General features: G+C 40.4%; 1 protein-coding gene across 2 annotated transcripts in view; it reads left to right on the top strand.

The window, feature by feature from the left end:
* Positions 1-21,243, top strand: part of hipk3a (homeodomain interacting protein kinase 3a) — a 30,210-nt gene extending 8,967 nt beyond the window's left edge. The window contains exons 5-18 of one of the 2 annotated variants that reach the window (XM_007558588.2): positions 7,400-7,523; positions 10,274-10,393; positions 10,981-11,067; positions 11,202-11,386; positions 12,481-12,634; positions 12,836-12,956; positions 13,064-13,158; positions 13,547-13,698; positions 13,960-14,121; positions 14,211-14,582; positions 14,676-14,837; positions 15,115-15,383; positions 16,688-16,836; positions 17,164-21,243. In XM_007558588.2, the coding sequence (XP_007558650.1) occupies positions 7,400-7,523; positions 10,274-10,393; positions 10,981-11,067; positions 11,202-11,386; positions 12,481-12,634; positions 12,836-12,956; positions 13,064-13,158; positions 13,547-13,698; positions 13,960-14,121; positions 14,211-14,582; positions 14,676-14,837; positions 15,115-15,383; positions 16,688-16,836; positions 17,164-17,688 (2,677 nt within the window). In that variant the 3' untranslated portion in view covers positions 17,689-21,243. Of the gene's footprint in view, positions 1-7,399; positions 7,524-10,273; positions 10,394-10,980; positions 11,068-11,201; positions 11,387-12,480; positions 12,635-12,835; positions 12,957-13,063; positions 13,159-13,543; positions 13,699-13,959; positions 14,122-14,210; positions 14,583-14,675; positions 14,838-15,114; positions 15,384-16,687; positions 16,837-17,163 lie in introns of both variants that reach the window. The other variant, XM_007558587.2, reaches the window with a different exon arrangement.
* The last annotated feature ends 1,378 nt before the right edge of the window (positions 21,244-22,621 follow it).

Genomic DNA, 22,621 nt, shown 5'->3' with positions numbered 1-22,621 from the left:
GACATATCAATGGGTATTTACCCAACTATATTTTTTATTTTCAAACCGTTTCAACTGTTGAGGTCTAAAATCATTTGTAGTTTGGAGATTCTAGGAAAAGACAGGCTTGGAATATGTTATTTTGATAAGACCTAAGAGGTCCAGCAAAGATATTTCAAAGTGACCTGGTAGAAAGCAGTTCTTGCCTCTGAAGGGTCAAATTTGAGCCGTTTGTACTAAAATATTTTCACCGGAGAAGTAACGTGTTGACACTTGGTAACCGGTCGTCATTCATCTTGTTTCAATTTTTACAATGTTGATGGTGTCTTGTTGTTATCTGCTGGACTTTGTACTCGTCTGTGTTTTGTTTTTATGAAAGGGTGACTTTATGTATGCAGAAACCGATAGTGCTTGCTTTGTTGTTTAGTTCTGGGAGGTAGAAGTCCATATTCTTCTCACATGCAAGACAAACTGTTTTAGTTGTCATTTTACTTTAGGTTATTTAAACATTGGATGGCTAGGAAAAGGGGTTTGCATGATACAATGTTCTGGTGAGCATCTGAACTTTGTTGCATGATGAAGGTTCACACAATGCAAGTCTCAATGCAGTGAGGCTTGGAACACTTCTTACTTCATTTTCTTTCTTTTTCAACTAATCTGGGGTTTTCCCTGGTTTTTCCAGAACTATTTATTCAGGCAAAGGTTTTGAACACACTCATTAAAGCTCAAATGTGAGTTCGAAATGTAAACTGAAATTTAAGTGTGGGCTTGCGACCTTCACTAGTTTTTTTTTTTTTTTTTTTTTGTTCCCCTTATGGTTCTTTTGAAGTATCTAGGACATGTATTTATGGTTAGAAAATGTTTTAAGTGAACAATACATAGTTTTCCTCTGATAGTGTCTAACAATGGATACGTCATCAGCACAAACGTTGTGCTTTCCAATTATGGATCTGTTTTCACTGGTTAATTTGTGCAGCTCTTCAGTGGTTACTGTTATTGTTAACCATACTGTGGTTCTCTTCCGTATTAAACTAGAGCTTACAGCAACAGTAAATTTACCCGATTGCTTTATTATAGGGTTGAGCAATAGGATAATAGCTAATGGAGGATTATAGGGATCCTACAAAGTTTGGAAAGAAGAGAATTAAAATATTTTAAATGTTGGGATAAGTGTGGATATTGAGGTTTGAGCACTTAAAGCGGTGAGACAGACCACAGTTTGAAAATACAATACTATCATACCTTCTTTCCATTCTGTCTTTTCTTATTGGATCTTTTCACCTACCTGCTCACCGATCCTTTCCTCTCCATTCTTTCCTCACTGCTCTTCCATATTTTTTTTTATATCCTGACCACTCTAGAAATATCAGCTAAAATATTCAATAATTGTTGACTTATATTTCAAGTGTTATGAACTTGCATACTAATTCATTATCCAGCCAATTGGACAGAGTCTTGTGGCAGCAGATGCTCACATCAGACACAAATTATGTTGCCCACAATGCTCCAGGTCACACAGTGATTGAAGGTAGATGAGAAACAGGGGAAAGAAGAAAAAGTCAGATATTGCAACTAATATTTACTATTAACACCATTCCTACATTTTTTAAAATTGTGTTGCCCTACCATTGATGTACTGCTTCTTTTTTTGTTTGTTGTATAGGCTGTTCAAGATTGTTTTTGTCCTTTTACTTTAATTGCATCCAATAAATGACATTTTACGCAAGCAGTGCTTTTATTTGAAATACTGCTTTTAGTTTGGTTAGACCGCCTGAGACTGAGTGTACTTCAAGTTGTGCGTCTTAAATGTCAGTTGTGCTTAACAAAAGTTAGTAAAATTGAACAAACTATAAAACTTGTTCAAAATGTTTAATGACTTAAATCCTTTGTAAGGTCTACCTCTTATGTCGTGAAAAACTGATAAAACTGAGTGTGATTTTCTTTATGCTTTGTAAAAATGGTAATGTACTTTAATTTCAGGGCCTGTCCCTTCTTCATCCTTAAGGTTTTTTTTAGCAGTTGATGTTTACCAGAAGAAAAACTCCAACTTCTACTTTGCTGTTCTTGTGAAGTTATGATGGAAATTTATGAAGAACCTAATTGGATCCACCTCCCAGAAGAAGACTCCTGTCAGGAACATTTTTGTCCTTTGCACTCATTCCATTCTGATATTTTACATACAGTAAAATCATATTTAAATAATAAAATTGAAACCAATTTTTTTATGTGCTTGTTGAAGACATTTTTTAATCGATCAGGTTTGCTGAATTTACTCCTATGTTTTTTTTAAAGCATTCTAAAAAAATCTTTTAAGCTAGATTTAGGTTATAGCATTTATACAAAGAAAAAAATTCAAAGTTTCCTGTGAAGTTGAAAATCTCAATTTATTGAAGGAGCTTCCTGCTTAGTCTCTGAAGGTAAAAATGCAATAAGCTGGTAGGATCTTGATCCGTTTGCTGAATTGTTTTGTCAGTGTTACTCATCAGGTATAGCGTTGATTTTCAGTGCTCGTCATGCTCGACTGTCGCTGCCATGGTAGCAGGGCTTGATGAGGTGACTCGTCTGTCGCACGGAGGCCAGTGACGTAAAACTACCCACAATGAAAACAGAGCAGAGGCCTTTATTAATAATTAATGTTCAGAGATCAGGTGGAAGAGAAGAAGGCTATCGTCTTTTGCAAGCTGACAGATTTAGACAGGTCGTGTTTAAGCTTTTCGTGATGTGATTTCTTAGTTACAGAGGTGTTTCTTTACTTTTTGTACCTTGTCTCATCACATTAACACAGCAGTATTTCCTCAGCTGTGTCGTGTAGGCATCCGTTTGTGTGCCAGCCTACGTGTGTTTTCCAAGTATCCTCAAGCAGATTTTTTTCCTTATGAAAAATTCCGAGGAGTGTTTACTCAATATTTCATGCAAAAAAAAAAGTGTTACAGAAAAACACAGGGAAACCTAGAACTTCTTTTTTTTAATTCAGCTTGAAAGTGAAACCGTGGAAAATGATGTTGCAAAGTTTGTTGATTTATGTTGTGGGATTCTGTTTGGTTATGATTGTCAGTGGAGAAACATAATGTGACGCTGGAGCCCTAACAGGCTGCGTTTAAAGTGTGTTTACAGTGCTCAATAATGGAAACATAAGCACTCGCTGGAAGAGGCCTGTTTATGTAACAGGCTCTCTGCTTTTACTTGCTTTGTCCCCGCCCCCCATCATCCTAAAACTGTCAAGTTTTTCTTTATATTTTTGCTTTTGAATAGCCTCATTTTTTGAGACTTTTGTGCTTATTCCCAGGCATTCATTCAAATCCAGTTTTTCTTGTCGCTTCCAGTCAAACTGTTTTGACTGGAGCATCGAGATTAAAAAAGTCATTCAAACTACTGAGCCCGAAGCTTTGGCGTGGGCATGTTTGCTGGTCATAATTTAATTTGACTGTCAAACTTTTACTGCACAACTCTTAGTCAGGCATCTTCCAATTGCGATATAAATCTGCATGAGCAAGTTTATTTTTTAAGCTCTCAGATGAGGTTGAGCTCTGCTTCTTCAGAAATCACAAAGGGGAATAAAAAAAAAGGCTCTGCAATGGAGTAGCACTCCACTGTCATCCATCAAAGATTAAAAGTGGTCAATAATGGATGAGTAACCAGCTTCTCTTTCAGGTCTTTGACAGTTTTAATTTGGCTACTAAGCAGAGGGTTTACATGTTCTGAAAAGAGGAAGCTTTGTAGTGATGCAAAGAGGTTTTTCTAGGCCATTTACTAATGTTGTAAAAACAAGGCATATTTAGTGATTATCAACACTTCCAAACATCGTTCAAAGATGCTCATTTATGTTCAGATCGACACAAAAATGACCATGTGGTCTCTCTAAGTTATCGTCCTTTGGGAGAGTGCAGCAATAACATTGACACTTGACGTCTCCCATCCCTGCTGCAGCTCACCTGAACATTCATGGCTGAGAATAAAACAAGTTTTTGCTGAAAGTTTTAAAACTTCACCAAAATAAGAGCCCAGACTTTCTCAGTATTTAGGTCATGATTTCCATTCATTGTTTGTAGGAGCTGCAGATGGGTGTGAAACTTCGAAGTAGGATCCGCATATTGCTTATTTACAAACCTTTTGTTGTGTAGTTCCTTAGCAAAAATGCTGCTCCCTCAACATGTTTCTACTTCATCGTAAAAACATTTATTATGTCAGGTGGTTTTGGGTGTGTCCTCACCTTACCTGGTGGGAACTTTCTGGCATTGAACTTGTAACAAATTTTCTGTTAGACTTGTTTAAATTTATGCAGTAGATAAATTTGTGATTAAGAAGAATTGCACAAAATGTTACATTTCAGTAGCTTTTACAATATTTTGATTACCTAGCAATCCCAATAGGCTGTTGTGATGCAATGTTTGATGGGTTTGTATATTCTTTGTGGTATAGATCCATGCTTGAATTTTTGAATTATCAGCCATTTACATTTTTCAGTTTTGCTTGTTTAGGAGTAAATTTAATATAGATGAAATGTTACCATAAGGTTTGGTGTTGGTAAGTGCACTTTAAAATGTTTAATTTGGTTTCTTTTCTTTGCCAATCCAACTGTTCCCAAATTATTGCACAGAAACTTTCCTTCACCACTTTCTGGTCTCGTTTCAATGAAAATTGTAGCTTAAGGTTCTGGTTCACTTGACGGCGTCTTGAAAGGGCACGTTTGCAGCCATTCTGGCTTTTCCGTTTCAGGTCACATTTGCTCTCTGCCTGCATCGATTCAGTTGCTGCACACGCAAGCTCGGTCTTGTGCAACTTGAGAAGCGCTCTCCCAAATGTAATGTTGTGGGACTTGTTTGATATGTGATAATCATGGATCAGCTTTGTCTGCAGGCGTTAAAGAACAAGGGCTCAGATGTCCTTTAGTAAGGCTTCTTATGTTGAACATCAGTAATGCTAATAGACATGGTGTCTGCTGTGTTGATTCTGTTAGCGGCTCACACCAGCAGGGTGTTGCCATATTGTATGCACTGTTTGTTCTTGTTATAGCTCTGTAGTGAGACTCGTTAGTTCTGGAACCTGGCCTGACAGCCCAACACTTGTGTGTGAGTATTTAGTGTGTTATGTTGCAAGCTGTTAGAGCTCTGGAAAGCAGTAGTAGCATATATGAATGTGGTTCCATAACAGAAGTAAAGCAAAGAATAACACCATAGGCACAAACACTTGTGTCTTTTATAGCCTTCTTAAAAACTTTAGTTTTAACTGTTTGCCTGCTTCTCTATTTTTGCAGTCTGCACTTTAAAAACCACTTACTCCTCTTCAGTTGCTTTTTAGTTGGATGGCTTGCGCTTTGAATCCCAAAAAGTTTTTGTTTGGTCACAGTCCACCACTCAAAACTGCAGTGAACACCATAGACCTTGTACTGCAGATGTCTTCAAGGAAACCTATTATGCAGAATTCACATTTGCCATGTTTTTGTACTTCCATTTGGACCTTTATCATTTCTAAAAACAGGCCAAGCTCTTAAAAAGTAAAAAAACAAAACATAAAAAACAAAACATCTAGCAAATTTTTTAGCAATAAATTAATGTTTTTTGGTGTCTTGAAAATGACCCATTTTAAAAAAAAACCTTCAGCTGTAATGTCACAAATCAGTAGGCACTGCCCCTCACCTAGCAAACCCCGCCGGTTACCTAGCAACCCCAACAAATCTCAGCCTGTTGCCTACCAACCCAAGCTTAGCTCCAACACATTTGGTCAGCTGGTTTTACTGTTGTACAATGGCTGTTGGAAGAGACAAGTGGTGTGGTTGTTGACTTGTCATTCAGAAACCACTTCCTGCATTCTTGTTGGTTGTGCAGGAGGCTCTTCTGCTTTTCAAAGATGCATGGTTATATAATTGTGTAACTGCTTGCAGCCATTTTCACGTGCGAGTGTAAATGTTGACTTGGGGGGGCGTGGCCAGCTGCGGCTTGTTTGGATTTAAAGTGACAAGACGCCGTACAACATTCGGAAAGGATCTCAAAATGTGCAGAGCTGACCAAACTGAAATCTCATTATTCAAGAAAGATTTTGTGCAAAATAAAAATGCAATGATTTATGTCACTAATAATAGACCTATCCTAACATGTTCAAGGAAACAATAGGTCACCATTAATGTCTTGGGCAGTCTTTCATTGAACTCTTTGGTGTTTCATAACTGAACTTGTTCCTCCTACAACGGCAGTAGGAAATGAGTCCAGTCTAATTTCCTTCAGGCCAGGGAGGGCTGTGTGAAATGGTCGGTTTTGAAGTCTGCAGCTGTGTCTGCAGGCACATATAGAGTCATCCACCTGTATCCACGGAGAATAATGGCCGACGGGCTCTGTATTTAACCCTGCATTACTGCCTTGCGTCCAGTGGTTGCTGGGAAACGAGCGTTTCCCCTGTGGTCACAACAGCAGAGGTTGCTATTTGTGGAACTGTTGCTCAGCTGCTGTATCCCCGTCTGAAAGTTTGTTTTCACACATTAGTTTACACGACACCTGCACTGCAGGACTACGAGTCTCACAAATTTAACAGTTGGATGTAGTCAAAACTGTAATTGTTTGCAATTTCTTGGAAACCATGTAGAATGTAACGCTGTTTAAAATAAAAATCTGTAGTATTTTCAATAATGCAACTGCTGCATGAATGTGCAGAGATACCTCTCCGTGTGTATGTGTAAAAGCACATTTTTTTGATGGAAATGTACTCTTTGCACTAATATTTCATTTGTACATTAGAGAAAGATGAATGAAATGAATGTGCTAGCCTTGGTAGTGTTTAAAGTTTTGAAGTTGCGTTCAAATTTGTTTTGTCTGATGATCATAATTTATGTACTCTAAATAAAATAAAAAAACAATGCAAATTGAGATTTGTGTAGTTTTTGTCCCAAAAAAGTGGAATTTGATGTCTGTATAAAAATAGGAATGGAAAATGATGTGGAAAAAATATTTTGTATAGCATGGATTTATTCCCTGTCGAGATGTACAGAAGGTTGTTCTAGCTTTCCTTCACTCCTTGCTTCCTTTCTTCTTTCCTTGTTTGAAATGTTTACTGTCTTTCTTCCTACCTTGCCTGCTTCATTTAATTTTTTTCTCACTTCTTTCCCCCTTTACTGGGTCATTTTCTTTTTTGCTTCCTTACACCGTCCCTCTTTCACATTTCAAGTTTCACCACTGCCATGCCTTTTTACGTCATATTCAGATTCAACTATAATAGTGATGAAAGGATTGGAAACATCAACCAGTTGAATCTGGTGAAGTGTAACGTTTAGAGATGAAACCATGTTTGACATGTTGTTTTTCCTGACTTTACAGGTTCTAATCATTTTTCTGCTTTGATAAGTGATAAAAGTGATAAGTGTTGGAAACCTGTAGGTTTGCATTTCTCTCTATTTGTTGCTGATGAGTTTTCTGCTTCTCTGTTCCTGCAGAGCTCCAGAGATTATTTTGGGCCTGCCATTTTGTGAAGCCATTGACATGTGGTCGCTTGGCTGCGTTATCGCTGAACTCTTTTTGGGCTGGCCTCTTTATCCCGGAGCGCTGGAATACGACCAGGTAACACCTCCGCACAAGAACACACACATACAAAATCAGAGGGGAGATAAGGGAGACCCTTATAGTGTTTATTTGTTCAGGGTATTTCTCGCTCTGTGTGACTGAAGTTTAACACACTAAACAAAATATTCCTCTGCAGATCAACTGGGCAGAGCAAATCAGGAAATTGTCCTTGCAGTGTGTGATTATCTTCCCATAAAGGGGATAACGTGTGGTCTAAACTGCACAACTGGGACTCGAACTGAATCCCCAGGCAAGGGACCGGGAGCATGGGAAAAGGCCCCTGTTACATTCACAGAAGGGAACTGTCTCATCATCATGTGTTTAGCCATACACAACTCAGAAGATTTAGGATTATTACAGGCCTAATCAAAGAGTGTAATAACAAACTTAGACACCTGTTTGGTTGCTTTAAATCTAGAAAACAAGCCCTTGTTCAGAAGCTCAGCTGATGTGTGAAATGCAATGTTTGTTCTGGACCTTTCGTTTATTGATGTTTCCAGTGCGTGTTATTTCCTCTACCCGTTTGACTGGTAACCAGTCAGAGATGGTGGCCTCGCCGAGCCTTGAAACGGGCCATGTCAGGACACACTCTTGCACGCCCACACGAGCACACTGAGCCCCCAAAAGCACGCCGTTCTATGCCAAGGCTCACTGTGGTTCCACTCTACACAGCAAAATGTATTTATAAACATAAGCCCGATGGTAGACGTGTGCACATTCGTGTACGCGCACCCACATGCTAGCACGTGCACACACTCTGGTTCCCGTTCAGTGCATCATCAGCAGGTTCTCAGTCCAGTGCTCCCTGGTCAGTCTTTGTGTTTGTTCTAGGCTGTAGACATGTGCAAGTTCTCTCTCTCTCACACACACGCGCACACACACACACACACACACACCATGAAACCTCATTTCAGCTATTCTGTAATAATTTTATTGTGAGGTTTATGAAAACTTATGAAATCCAGAAATGTTATTGAATATTCAATTAGATTTCTAAAATGTTATCAAGAATCTTTGGTACCTATAAAATGTTTGTTATAAAATGTTTTAGTTATACAACACAGAACAGACCTTATTACTCCAAACTCTAGATCACAAAGCACAACATGAATTAAAACTTTGAGATTTTATTTATTTATTTATTAGATATTTCTAAAAACAGACAAGCCGCTCAAATGATAACCAACTAATAAAAATGTATTTCATTTTAGTCTGTCAGCTTTAAGTTGTAGGTAGGCTATGTTTTGTTCTGTTTTTTATCAGTGCTGTCTTTGGGTTGTTTTTGAAGATACTGGGGAAAATAAAATCTCTTTTACAAGTCACTCATGGTTTTTGTTCTATACCAGCCTTTTAACCTCACTGTGAAAGCAAGATGTCTGTACTTTCTTACTGGATCTATTGATCAAAATGGCAGAGGAAACCCACAAGTTTTGATCGTGCTGCTTAAATTCTCCTCGTTTGGTTACTTTCAGTTACATTTTCAGGAGGAACAAAGTTTTAAATACGTCTTAGTTTACCACTTACAACTTAATTTGTATTAATTTCTTGGTTTCAAGCAACTCAGAGGTGGATTGAAATTAGTTTCAAGCCACCTCTGAAGACCAGGCATATCTTGTGTGCTTGGTTTTCTTTCTTACTTGGCACCTTTACCTTGCTCAAAATGTTTGTCTGAGCATTGGTAAGTTTGAAACGCAAGAAATTCTAGTAAGAGAAATGGTATGAGGTTAGACTTTTACTACCAATTTACCAGAGATTGAAATTGTCCAGCAAGTCGAAACCAATCTTCATTAAATCGCCTGCATGCCATCTTTTTCAGTCTGCAAACACATCAATCACGTGCATGGATTTTGATTCGAGTTGTGTTGAATTGATTAAAGTTCAGAAAAGGGTGGCATCTGCTTTGGTGCATAGATTAGGATACAGTTGTAATCTGATTTATTATGATGGCTTTAAAACTGCTACATCTTTTTAAAGAAATCCTGCAGCACACGCCTCAGTAGTAGAGCAGGTGCACCGTATGCTCAGGCTATTTTGTTAAAATCCTTAGACTTCAAAGGAAACTGCAAATCGCTATTGGCTGATCAGTGCACTGCTTTTATTTTCTATTTAGTTGTCAACATGGTGAGAAAGGCACTAATGTGATCTTGAACTAACCATTTAGTTAGAGTAGCTATGAAGGCTTACCAGCTATTTCAATTTTTTGTGAGAGAATGATCACAGTCGACCTAAATGTGGAGTGAGGCATAAAATTTCCAATCAGAAAAATAAAGATATGTTAAGCAAAATGTTGCATTTTTACTGGTTTTGTACTCTTATCTCGGACATCTATGAGAGTTGTGGAGGTTTGTCTTTTAGAAATGACTGTATGGGGTGCAGTGATGGCGCAGGGGTGAAATACAACCCACGTATGGAGGTCTTAGCCCTCGACACGGACGTCACAGGTTCGAGTCCTGGCCTGATGACCTTTGCCACGTCTTCCCCCTCTCTCATTACCCACTTTCCTGTCTAACCACTTGCAAATAAAGACTGCCCAAGCCAAAAAAAAAAAAACTTTAAAAAAATGACTGACGCATTACATTATCAGAGTGGAACTAATATGATTCAGTGACTCAAATTCAGGTTGATTATCTGAAAGTGTTCTGACGTTTTTTTTCTTTATTTTTTTTTTCTTTGCTTTTCTCCTTTTCTCACCATCTCTTCCTCTCCTTTCTTTCTGCGCTCCATTTCCTCCGTGTCGCTCTGCTCAGATCCGGTACATCTCTCAGACGCAGGGACTGCCTGCAGAGCAGCTGCTCAACAAGGGGACAAAGACCACGCGTTTCTTCACCAAAGAATCGGACTCTCCCTACGCCTCCTGGAGACTAAAGGTTTGTGGTTCACATTGCACAAATAAGCACAAACACACCATTATTAAAACTTTCTGGTGCTATAGGAGCTCATCAGGATGGGTATCAGAGAAGAGTAAAATTTGAAGAGGATATTTACTAGAAATTCTTCAGTCTACCAGTAGGAAACGGGTTGCATGAGCTTGTCAAAACAGGACAGAGCCAGAACAGCCTGCGGAAAGCTCACCAAAGCACAAAACTATGTTGAGACTGTGCTGAACTTCCTTTGTATCAAGTTGAAGTGAATTTCAGCTTATCTCTGTCTATGTCAACTAAAGACCCAGTACAAACCCTTTGATTAAGCAGATCTACATGCAGATGCTGAGTGTGAAACATTATCCGACATTCTGAAGAATTTGACTTGTCACTGCTCACCAGTGATGCTGATCATGTGTCTTTCAAAATTTTGCAAAAATACCGTTATATAATCTTCACTTGTGCTTATTTACACTTGTGTGAAAATAGCTTACAGGGGGGAAAAAAAAACACTAATGTAAATAAAAATTCTCACATGCTACACTTCATAACCCTGAGGTCATTGACCTTTATGTCCGGCACTTTTTCTACAGACGACAGAGGAACATGAGAAGGAGACGGGACTTAAGTCCAAAGAGGCCAGGAAATACATCTTCAGTTGTCTGGATGACATAGCACATGTAAGTCCAACAAGACCGAGCTACAAAGTGGTGAATCTACTCTGAAAAAAAAAACAAAAAAAACAACTAATTTTAAGATGTAGATTAAAATCAAATAATTTTTGATAGCAAAATGTTTTCCTTTCACACCCAAGGTGAACTTGGTGTTGAGTCCTGATACCAGCGACATGCAGGCAGAGAAGGCAGACAGGCGGGAGTTTGTGTCTCTTCTTAAGACCATGCTGCTGATCGACGCCGAGGACAGGACGGTTCCATCGAGCGTCCTAAATCACCCATTCCTCACCATGACTCATCTACTGGACTACCCCCACAGCAACCAGTAAGGAGATTTATCTGCTAGCACAGCCTGTAATTCCTTGCAAAAGTATTTTACTGTTGGACTCTCCTTATTTCTCAAGTCTTAACCACAAACATTCGTGTTACTGGAATTTTTGTGATAAACCCAAATACACAATCCCAATGATTAAACATGGCAGTGGCAGCAGTATGCTGTGGTGACTTCTGTTTTTTATAATTCATAACAGGGAACCTATTAAGGCTTGTTTAGGGAAAACTGACTGAAAATGCTCATCTCTGTATAAGCAAAGCTGGCAGAGACCATGATTATCACAATAGTAAAACTGTATATTAGAGCATAATTTTTTTGAAGGCACGTGGTTCTTTCTAGTTGAGAGCAAAAAAATAATTTATTACAATATTTGAACCTCCTTAGATAGAAACTGACGAGTATGGGAGAATTCAGTCATAATTTATGAAAATGTATGATTTAATAATATCACATCCCTGCTTGGCAAAACGGGACACAAGATAAGGCTTAGTTAGTGTAAGACTTGATCCTAAAATAAATTGTGTTTCAAAACAAACATGAATCTGGAGCATATTTTTTTTATGACTGTGCAAACAAGGATTTGGTTTATAGAAATGTGCTTAGCAGCCTTGCACAATTCCTGTGTTTCTGGTAATAATTTTTGTATTGATCAACAACAGCAGCAGGGTGGGTTGTATGGGTTCATTTTGTTGCTTCACTGTTTAGTAGCTGTCTTAGCCTTCAGCTGATTAACATTTTCCTGCATCAAGTTGTACTGCAGTAGAGCAGAGCAAAGTGGGATTTGAAACTTTGCAGCTAGGAAGCTTCTCGACAGAGCTCAGACCGACAGAACAGACATTGGGCTGTTCTGTATGAGAAGCACTATTTGTACAGTTAACATTAGATTATGGTGACCAGGAGATTTACCACTTCACTGTTGCAGATAAAAAGAACTTCAGATATTTTTAAGTTCTTCTCAACCATAAGTGCCGTAGCCTTGGTGCAGCTAGCATACAGCTCCTGCTGGCATTTTTTAGTGAAAGTCCCTTTGAGCAAGACTTTTGCTGTGAATGTATGTTTCCTTTAACCTCCTTGTTTTCTCACAGTGTTCAGTCGTCTTTCCGCATCATGGACATGTGCCACAACCGTCCCAGCACCGCCGTTTTTGATGCTTTGAACCAGAACACGATTCATCTGTCAAGACCCCCTCTAGCTCCCACTGGAACTTCTGGCCTTCCACTGGGCTACAGCACAATTCAGGTACAGGTCCTACCCAGAAATAGTAACATTATGTGTGTTTAATGGTTTGATATGTCTTGTAGATTAAAGGCTTCATGTGTCACTATGGTTTATGAGCATAAGAATTGGTGAACCATATCAGTATGGTTATAGTGTTTGTTTCATTATTCAAAAGTTGATTCCTGTTCTTCCTCTTCTTCCATGTAAACTTATCCAATCCAGTCTATAACCCAATCCGCTCCATCCGTGTTGCATCCTGGGATAGCGCTAACAGGAAACGGGCAGTTTGGGTGCAGTGAGTCCTTCCCTCCTGCCCTCCTCCTCTGTCCTCCCACAATGCAAGGTTTGTACACTGCAGGTTTCTTTCTACAGTGACTGCTTGCTGCTTTTGAAATTTGATTCATCAGAAAAAAGGCTGGAAATGTTAAAATATTTATGTTCTTTTCAAAGGTAACCTTAATCAGCCTGCAACCTATTCTGTCCCCATGGTAACTCAAGCCCCTCCCATACAACCTCTACCAGTGAGACCCGGAGTAATAGCTCAGGTAAGATAAAGACTCAACCAGAAGTTGTTGAGCTCAAACCTTGAGATCATGTTGGCATTCCGGACCCAGAGTTCTAAATTTCATTCTATGAATAAAGTTTATTTGATGTCTGTTATCTTTCCTACTGGTAGTTTTTCGTGTTGCAGTTTGCCATATTACTCTCATGCAACATGTAACTGAACTGGGTGGGTGTTTGTTGCTGGTAACTTCCAACTTCAGACTGTGGCAGTAAAGTAAATTATGAGGGCTTTCTAACATCCTTGTGAATAGGGACTGTAAATATGTCAGCCATACTTTAAGGTCATGCAAATATTTCAAGAGTTTATTAATCTGCAAGCTTGACTCAGTAGAAGACTCCCCCTCTCCCCCCATCTCCTCTCTGCAGCAGGCCTGGTCTAGCCGAGGCCAGCAGCTCCTTGTCCCTACAGCGTGGCAGCAAATGACTCCTGTCGGGCCTCCACCCTCTCACCCGCCTCCACCACCTCCTCCCTCCCTCACCAGTGACACCACGGCTGGACCACAGAGGATAAGCGACTGGGGGTGAGTCACAAAAATCTGAGTCATCAAAGTTTTTAAGTTTGGGAAAATCCCTGCTTGTAAAAAATGCCACTGGAAGGAAATTTATTTGTATTTTTAACCAAATTATTTCAAAATCTTGCCAGTTTTATTTGAGTTGAGACTTTGTTTTACCCATTCATTGGTGCACCAGATCATTGAGAATAATGTGTCGGATCTCCCCGAGGGTGGTGAGCTCACCTCCTAATGACACCGTTGGCAAAGTTTTTATTTCCCTTGTTTCAGGAAAGCACACCCACACAACAGCCACTACAACACAGTGATGCAGCAACCGCTCCTGACCAACCAGATGCCAGCCCTCTCTGCACATCAGCCAATCAACATTGGCATAGCTCACGTTGTGTGGCCCCAACCAGCCAATAAACGGAACAGACAAGGGCACAACCGGTAAGGTTCCGATTCTGTGTCATGTATTCAACTATACGCCACTCCAACATACGTTTTTAACTTGATGTATTAAATATTTTGCATAAAAGGAACCTGTCCCACCCCAGCAACATCCACATTTCATCATGTCGGTCTCCCAAAATGACTGACATCGTCGGGCAACCAGTGTCAGGAAGAGGGCAGCCACAAAAGGAGGCGCCCCTGGTGGAATCCCAGCGACCAGAAATGAAAAAACCAACTGTGGAACAAGATGGCACAGAGCTGAAGGAAAACTGCTTTAAAGAGGCGATGGCAAGTGGAAACAGACGGGTTGGTGTTCCAAGGGAGCCGATACGGGATGTGGCCGTCCTGATGGCCGACACGCCAAGTCCAGCTCCCAGTGTGATCAGCATCCGCAGTGATCTGAGTGACGAAGAAGATCGGGTGGGAAACGAAGGTCGTCAGGAGTGCCATCTGAATCAGTGAGTATAAATATCACAAAAGAAGCTGTTAAATTTTCGTGACATTTGAGCTATATTTTCATGTGAAATAAAACCCTAATATTCCACCAACAGGTGTAAAGGAGAGTGTGGATGTGAGGCTTGCAGAAACACCAGTGTGTCCATGGAGAGAGTGTGTTCTCTCAGCAGCCCCGACAGCAGCCTCAGCACCAGCTCGTTTGCCTCAAACTCTCTGCAGTCCAGCCCTTCAGCTTCACCGTGCAAGAGACCCAACAGGTAGCGCTTTGATGGGATTAGCCCCGATGACCCACAGACCAAAAAAGAATTGCTAACACCCTCCCCTTGTCTGGGGGTAAACATTAGTCAATATTTTTTAAAACCGTTTTAGACGTCTCGGCACAAAATCATTTCGCGTACCGAGGCTGCCATGCCTCTCAAAACGGTGGATATGCAGATGTACTATTTCTACTTGGCTCTTTATGAGATAACCAAAGTTGTAGTTTTCTAGATTTGGTTTGCGTTGTCAACATGCTCCTCAAATCTCTCTGTTCAGCATGTCTGAGGATGACGGCCACGAAAGTGGTTGTGACACGGTGGAAGGCTCGCCCTCTTCGGACACATCGACGTCCCAGCGTGGCAACAACGCCTACCGTTACCTTAACAACAACAACCGCTCTCCTTTAGCTGCCGTGTTGGCACCCCTGACCTCCCCATCCGAGCAGGACCGGAGACCACGGGGCATCAGGACCATGGTAGTTCCACCGATGAGGGTCCAGACCAACAACAACACTCGCAACACGCAGGAGCGTGTCCAAAGAACAGGTCTGTGGAATAATATTTGTTTATTTGTTGATTAGTTTGCTGTGAAAATGTTAGTGATCTAACCCACCCAGAAACATGCTTTCTTTTTAACCACAAACGTTCCTCCTTCTCACCATCTGCCATGTGGTGTCACCTGTGCTTTGGCTGCATCTCCTTTGCAGGTCAAATGGAAGACGTAGGGTCTTACCGCCCCCTAGTGGGTCATAGAGGCTATAACAGGTGATCGAGAGACACCAGCAGAGATTTTAAGCTTATAGCCCCTTCACCTCATGGGTGCATCCATGGAAGGCAAGCAGCTGGCATTGCCTTTCTTAATGATTTCCCCTCTAATAAATATTGAGCTGTGTTCAGTACAGGACTTTAAGAATCATTTAAAATCCTTAATGTCGCAATTCTGACTTGAAATTGTCTACTTAGTTAAATAGGAGGAGAAAATGAGGAGTTTGTTCTGAGAAGACTGGCAAATATTTTCTGAAACAGTTCAGTCTCTGTGAGGGGAAAGGTGGATGCAGTTCATCCGGAGATGGGCTATATCAGTTTTTCTTGTCTCTGCTGGTTCTCGTTTTGCAGCAGCAAATGTTTCAGAGGACACTGATGTGAGATCAGTTTCTACCTTTCTGTTCTTGCCAGATTGTTGGTTGTAATCACTGAAGGTTTTAAACTGATACAGATCAGAGTCCGTGGACTAAGTTGCTTTTCATGTGATCCCCCTTTCTGAGTGTCAATAATATATTTTTGTTTCCAAGGCTCTTTAAGTTCTTCCTGTTTACTTTTGAGATGCAGTGTTTGTTTTTGGATTCACAAAGTTTTAATCATTCTTTGATCTAAACAGAAGTCGAATATCAGGCTGAATTTTCACACTTTTCAGTACACCAAGGACACTGCCGTGTATTATTGTAGTTCTACTCAAAAACTCCTTTCTGGGTGATAACTGAATTTTTTTTCTATCAGTCATTTTAGTCTGATGTAGAGATGCACCAATCTGGCCGACACTGATATCTAGTTTTCTTCAAGGTCTTTCTATTCCACACTCCAGTAAAAGTCAACAGAAACAAGGAATTACAAGGTCATCCTAATTTGTGTCTCCAAGTGTTTGATTCTTGAGTAGCAAGCAAAATTATTCAGTTTTCTGCCTAAAACTCCTTGATTAGTTGATTAAGTAAAAATGTGCAGAATCCACTGTTTAGTCGATATGACTGGTGCACTTCTAGTCCTATTACCGTCTCTTTTCCAGATTGTTGTTTATTTCCTCCTTTTGTATGTTTTATTGCCGGATCAAGATTTACCTCCTTGTTTCCGTTCAGCCTCAGAATCCTGGTCCCGATCCAAAGGGCGCTGCAGTCTCGTAGGGCAACAGAGCACTGCCTCTTCCGTCCCTCTCCTGCCATCCGCCCCCATCCTGCCGCGGCAGCAGACGTTGACAGGGCAGCAGCACCATCTGGGCTTTGGTCAGGTTAGTTCAGGTTACCTCCCTTCCTCTGTCTGAGGCAGTTTTACCAGTAAAAGTAAGTCCAAAGTGAGGAAAAAAATAGAAGTTACTCAGACCACCCAAGGTAAATTCAGGATGTCTGAAAAAGCCGAGTTGGAAACGTTGGGAGGAAAATTTACATATTAACTTTCACCTGAGTGAAAAATTTGAAGTTTGATTTGAAGAAGATGGGAGGCTAAGTCCATGCACATCAGATGTAGTAGCCAATCTTGATGCTTTCGAAGCAGTACTGTTGCTGTTTTTTGATGCTTTTCCACTGTTCATCGTTTTTGTTTTGCGTCTTTCCGACAGGTGCAGCCGTACGGTTCAAACCACAGCAACAAGGAATGGAACGGCAACTATGGGCCCCTGCGACCGCACGCCTACATCCCTCCTACTGTCCACACACACACCTTCACACATCTGCACCACAACAGCCCCACACACACCTCGGCTGCCCCTCACACCCTGCTCTCCTACCCCTCCAGCGGGCCTCTCACCGCCACCCATCACCCCATCCTGCCCTCTCGTCCCCCACCCCCTCTCCTCCAGCACGGCTTTGGGCTTTCCCATCCCCAAGGCGGGGCGCTGGTCCACCAGGTCGCCCTGGGCATTGGCACACACCCCCACCACCCCGGACACCCCGCCGCGTCGCACCGGCTCCTCCCCTCCCCAACCATCAACCCTCACCACCAGCCCGGCTACACCCACCACCCGCACCAGTTCAAGCCGCCTTTTCCCCCTCCTCCCCCATACATGGCCTCCCCGGCCGCCTTCACAAGTTTCCACCTGAGCCCCACCAAGCTCAGCCACCACCCACAGTTTTCGTACATCTGAGGGGCGGGACGGAGGAGCCGCGCCTAACCCTGAACAGGAGGCTCAAGGAGAAATGGACTGGGTCTGCAACCTGGGCAGGGAGACCTCCCACCAGAACACAACATGAACACTTCTGTTGAGACGGAGAAGAATGGAGGAAAACGAGCAATGTTTTATCACCATGGATGGATTTGAAAAATTATTTTACCAATGTTTTCTGTAATCTGATGGGTTGACTTGACAGGCTGTTGATCATGTCTGACTGTCGAAGCAGAGACTGCCTGGAAAAATCATGTCAGGATGTGGAGGAAGCTTCAAATCTTTGTAAGAGCGAATGAATTTCTATGACAATTAGGAAGCTTCCCTCAATAACGTGTTTGTACATTACCTCCTGTCATCGATCTGAACTGATTCGAAGCTGGAAAATCATGGGTTTCTGTTTTTTGTTTTGTGTTCTACGCTGTTGGGGTTGTTCAGCCTCTCGCTCCCTTTATCTGTGTTGCCTTGCAACCCGCACACGCCGCTCTGATCTGCTCGTTACCTGGTCGCGAACCTGGAATCGAAGGCTCATGATGGCTGCCTTCTAGTGCCTTAAAACCTTTGAGTCTTTGACGTTACTTCAGGAGCATTTAGTACGTTTTGAATTTAAACGGACTTGCAGCACTTAACCTAGGGACTCTGAACGAGACGGGCTTCTAAAAACCGACGAGGATCACGAGCACGGGCTTGTTTTACTTTACGCTTTCTAACTCCATGTGGGTTCAATCTAACTAGAGGCTGCACTTATAGGGCTCTGACTGAATTAGCTTTTAATGTATATGAAGAGTGATTTGATATTTTGATAATCGATTTCTATTCACTATAGTACTTAATTCATAACAGTATTGTCACTGTTTACTGTAACTGCAATACAATCTAGATCTTCTGGGTTGCTGTGTTTTTATTATCTTGCGTTTAGGCTAGATTTGTATTCATGCGTTTTAGATTTTGGGAGTGGCATAGACTTGTTTAATGTTTTTAACTTTTAAGATAATTCTCAGTGTTTGAAGTAACCTATCAACTTAACAGTATCACTGCTGGGCTTTTGAGTATTAGTCGTATCAGTAATTATTGTTGGAGATTTTGTGCCCCCTCCCCCACGTATTGAAACCTGTCGTCAGTTTTCATACATTCCTTCAGGGTGGAAGCGAAGCCTTGATTATATTATTATTATTTTTTTCTGTGTGTGCATTTTCATTTGTGTCGTGTGAGTCGTTTTCTTCACCGCCGGCGTTTCACTCCGATCAACACCAAAGACTCTCTTCGTTAATCATTTCGGAAGCACGGTCGATCATATTTCTGTCACCTCCAGCATATACTGTTGCAGTCGTGGGCTTAATTTTTTTTTTTTTTTTTTTTTTTTTTTTTGAATACATTGTGAAATCTCTATTTTAAAAATAAGAGGTTGAGGTTTTATTTTTCTGAGCTGTTTGCTAATTGTATTTGGAATGTATAGATAATAAGCTGCTATATACTGATTATGCGCCACTCGGTAGCTGTGAATTTAGAGGATTAATCTCTTTCTGGTCTGCAGTCTCTCCTTTGTTAATGTAGTTCGGACGACTAGATAAAACTAAAGTGGTTTTTCTTCTGATCATAGAGTGTATGAATGCTACTCCTTCATGCTAGTGCCTCTGTATATTGGCTTTGTTGTTTTGAAGTGTTTCTAAACTGCTGTATTGGAAGTTAAGTTTTTCTTTTGGTTGTATTTTTTTTATTCTGTTGCTTTTTGGTGTGTGAGTGTTTTGTGTGTATTTAGCATCAGTATTTCAAACGTAGGCTGGGTTCGCTTTGATTCTGTAACCAGTGTGATGCATTATCGTTTTTCCTTTCATCGACGCGGCTTTTATTTCCGTTATAGGACTGTATTTACAACTCTTCGTACTGTATCAACTTAGTGCCTTTTCCTCAACCAGTGGCAGACGGATGACGTCTACGACATCAAAGCGGGAATATTGTAGGCTTGCTCCTTCCTGGAGTCGAATCCGATTTTCGCATCATGAAATCCCCAAAGTTTGTTCTGTAGACGAAGATGAAAACAATCCTGCATTTTTCTTCTTCTTTTTTTTCATTTTTATTTAAAATTTTTACAGAATCCTAAGAAAATCCAAATCAGGGAATGTTTTACTCACCAAGAACACCGTGCAGCACTAAGACATGGGGGCTTGAGTAACATTCACAAATGCAAAGCTTTATCTCACACCATGAATGTATTTGTGGATGTCAAGAAATCAGTCTTTGGTTTGCAAGCTCAACATTTGTCTACATTTGGGGTGTTGATAGCACTTGTATGCAGCTATAACCATTGGTAAATGGTGTATGTTTGGTAATGGGTTTGGTTTTTTGTTTTTTAAATGCTTTATCCATCACTCATAATCAAAATGTAGGTCCAAAGTTTTCCCACCCTGATCTAATTATTACATTACAGTATAATGGTTTTGCTGTTATTTAGGTATTGGGTGTATTTTGTGTGCTTGTCAGCTATGCTACTGTTTGAGTATGTTTAAATGTTTAAATTTTTGTGTTGTGCACACCAAATGTTTTTTTTTTATTTTTTTTTAGATTTTATATATATTGTGGTGTGCAGCCTCTCTTTGCAAACCACCCTCCTCCCTGTGTGTGTGTGTGTGTGTGTCAGCTCTGCACAGGTAATGCCCCATGCTGTAATCCCACCCACCACCACTTTGGATTAATTGCTTTGAGTAGATGAATCTCACATCCTTGCAGATTTACGCCGACAGTTGCATCATCAAAGACGCCGGTCGGGGTTTTTGGGGGGGTGTTGCCACGCAGTCCCTGATCCAAAGCTTAGCAAAGCACATGGAACCCTGCTGCCTTCAGCAACACGGCAGACTTACAAACAATGTTAATACTCCTAAAAGCTTATGGGGAGATTTCTTTTTTAATTGGCCATTGTAATACACGCACTTGACGACATGTAATGATACAGAAATACTTGCTTACAAGCCTGCTTTCACTGGGCACCAGCATATTATTAAAAAAACCCGCCAAAAAAACCCCACGGCATATCAATTGACATGTACCTGAACATCTCCTTTGGTTTTTGAGTTTGAATCTGTTTGAAATTAAACTTTTAACATCGTTATCGTACTTAGGCACAAAAATGTAGACACAATTGCAACATTTAAGAATTTAAGCTGTTACTGTTCTGTATGTGTAGATTTCTGTGGCTTTATGATTTGTATTCCTTGATTTTTGTTTTTGTTAATTCTAAATGCTACTCTAGTGTGACTTGTAGCAACTGCACTGTGCAATATACAACAATATATGAGGACTGGGAAAATAATTGTTTGGATGTATTGATGTGTGTCTTACCAGTTTGCGGTCATCGCCCCCCCCCCTCCTCCTCCCCCTCTCTAGTTCTCAGTGAGTTTCAATGTGACCAAGCCTTATGTACTTTGTCACAAAAAGCGGGTTCCTTATTTGGTGACTCTTATTGGTGAGTGTCAAATTATGAATTTATTGTATAATATGGTGAGATTCACTTTGAATAAAAAAAAAAGATCTTTTGCTTCAGTCACTGTTGTTCTTTTTGGTCATTATGAAGGAATGAAGCACCAAATACTTTCTGGATCAATTTGATGACTTGATCCAGAAAGCGTTGTAATGCAGCTGTTGGATGCATCCCTGATTCAACCCACCTTAATTCAATGCATGATATACGTCCTTGGCACGTGATGAAGTTCTACAGCGTTCCAATAACGGACTTGGTTATTAGATTCGTGTCTGTTGAAGCAGTAACATCCTTAAAAGTTGCTGGACATCAGCTGTCAAAGAATGGAGTTCAACAAGAAGAAAAGATGGAAAGTGCACAAAGGTAATAGCTCTGTCAGTAAATGTCTGGGGAAGAAATACAGAAGCACTGAGCCAGGAGTGCATTACAGAAAAAAGTAGTCTACAATTTAGGTGGAAGTGGCAGCTCTGTCCAGGAAAAAGCCAAACACATTAGCACTGAGCTGGGAGCAATTTTTTTTTTTTTAAGAAAAGAAAAACATGACAAAATTATTTGCAACAGCTTTGTTAGGAAAGAAACAGAAGCACTGAGCCAAGAGTATGCTTTAAGGGAAAGAAAATATGAGTGTACACAATAATCTGTCCAACAGTATACATGTCGTAGATAAAAACAGGCAAGAAATGGTACACAAAGGTACTGGCAACTGTCGCTCCTTATTAAGAGACCTGTATTAACAAGAGACCTCAATGGTCTCTGTGGAACACATGCTATCTTCTCTATGGGAATAAAACCAGTACAGAGAAGCACAAGAGCATCAAAATAAGGAAAGTGGGGGTCTCCATCTATGTTGCAATAGAGATGGCTTCAAACTTGAACCATTTAATTTTTAGTAAAAGGAAAAGTTTTAAGCCTACTCTTAAGAGCAGATAGGTGGTTCATCTTGACTGAAAGGTTTTTGTCACATAATCGACAGCCTACATTAAGGAATCGCACCAAATTTACTAAATAAACATGCTGTATTTCTGAATTTTGTGAAAAATAATCATTAACAAAAGATGTTTAACAGAAAAAAATGTTTGAGCCCCCCTGAAATATCAACATTTAGAAATCAAAATGGTGTGATACTGATTTCTAGGAATGGCTGCAACTTTGTTCTGGGTCTGAAATTTCAGCTGGACATTTCTTTTAGAAGTTTTCATATGCCCTTTTTCTTTAGTGGGCTCTCCCACATTTGGGCTACACGCATTATTATTTTCTTATTACGTCATGAAAATGACAGGAAGAAATAGTCTGATATTTGCCTGTTTACAGGTATTGGTACATCTGTTAATTTTGTTGACTTTTTTATCAGATAAAACTGACAATCGTATGGGGAAAAATGTTTTGGACAGTTCACCAACAACTTTTGAGAAAATATGTTAGCGTGTCATGCATTGTTTT

The sequence above is a fragment of the Poecilia formosa genome, unplaced genomic scaffold (assembly GCF_000485575.1).
Source record: "Poecilia formosa unplaced genomic scaffold, Poecilia_formosa-5.1.2 Scaffold97, whole genome shotgun sequence".
In the NCBI taxonomy this organism is placed as follows: domain Eukaryota; kingdom Metazoa; phylum Chordata; class Actinopteri; order Cyprinodontiformes; family Poeciliidae; genus Poecilia; species Poecilia formosa.
The sequence above is the reverse complement of the archived record's forward strand: the minus strand, read 5'-3'. Positions and strand labels throughout refer to the sequence as shown.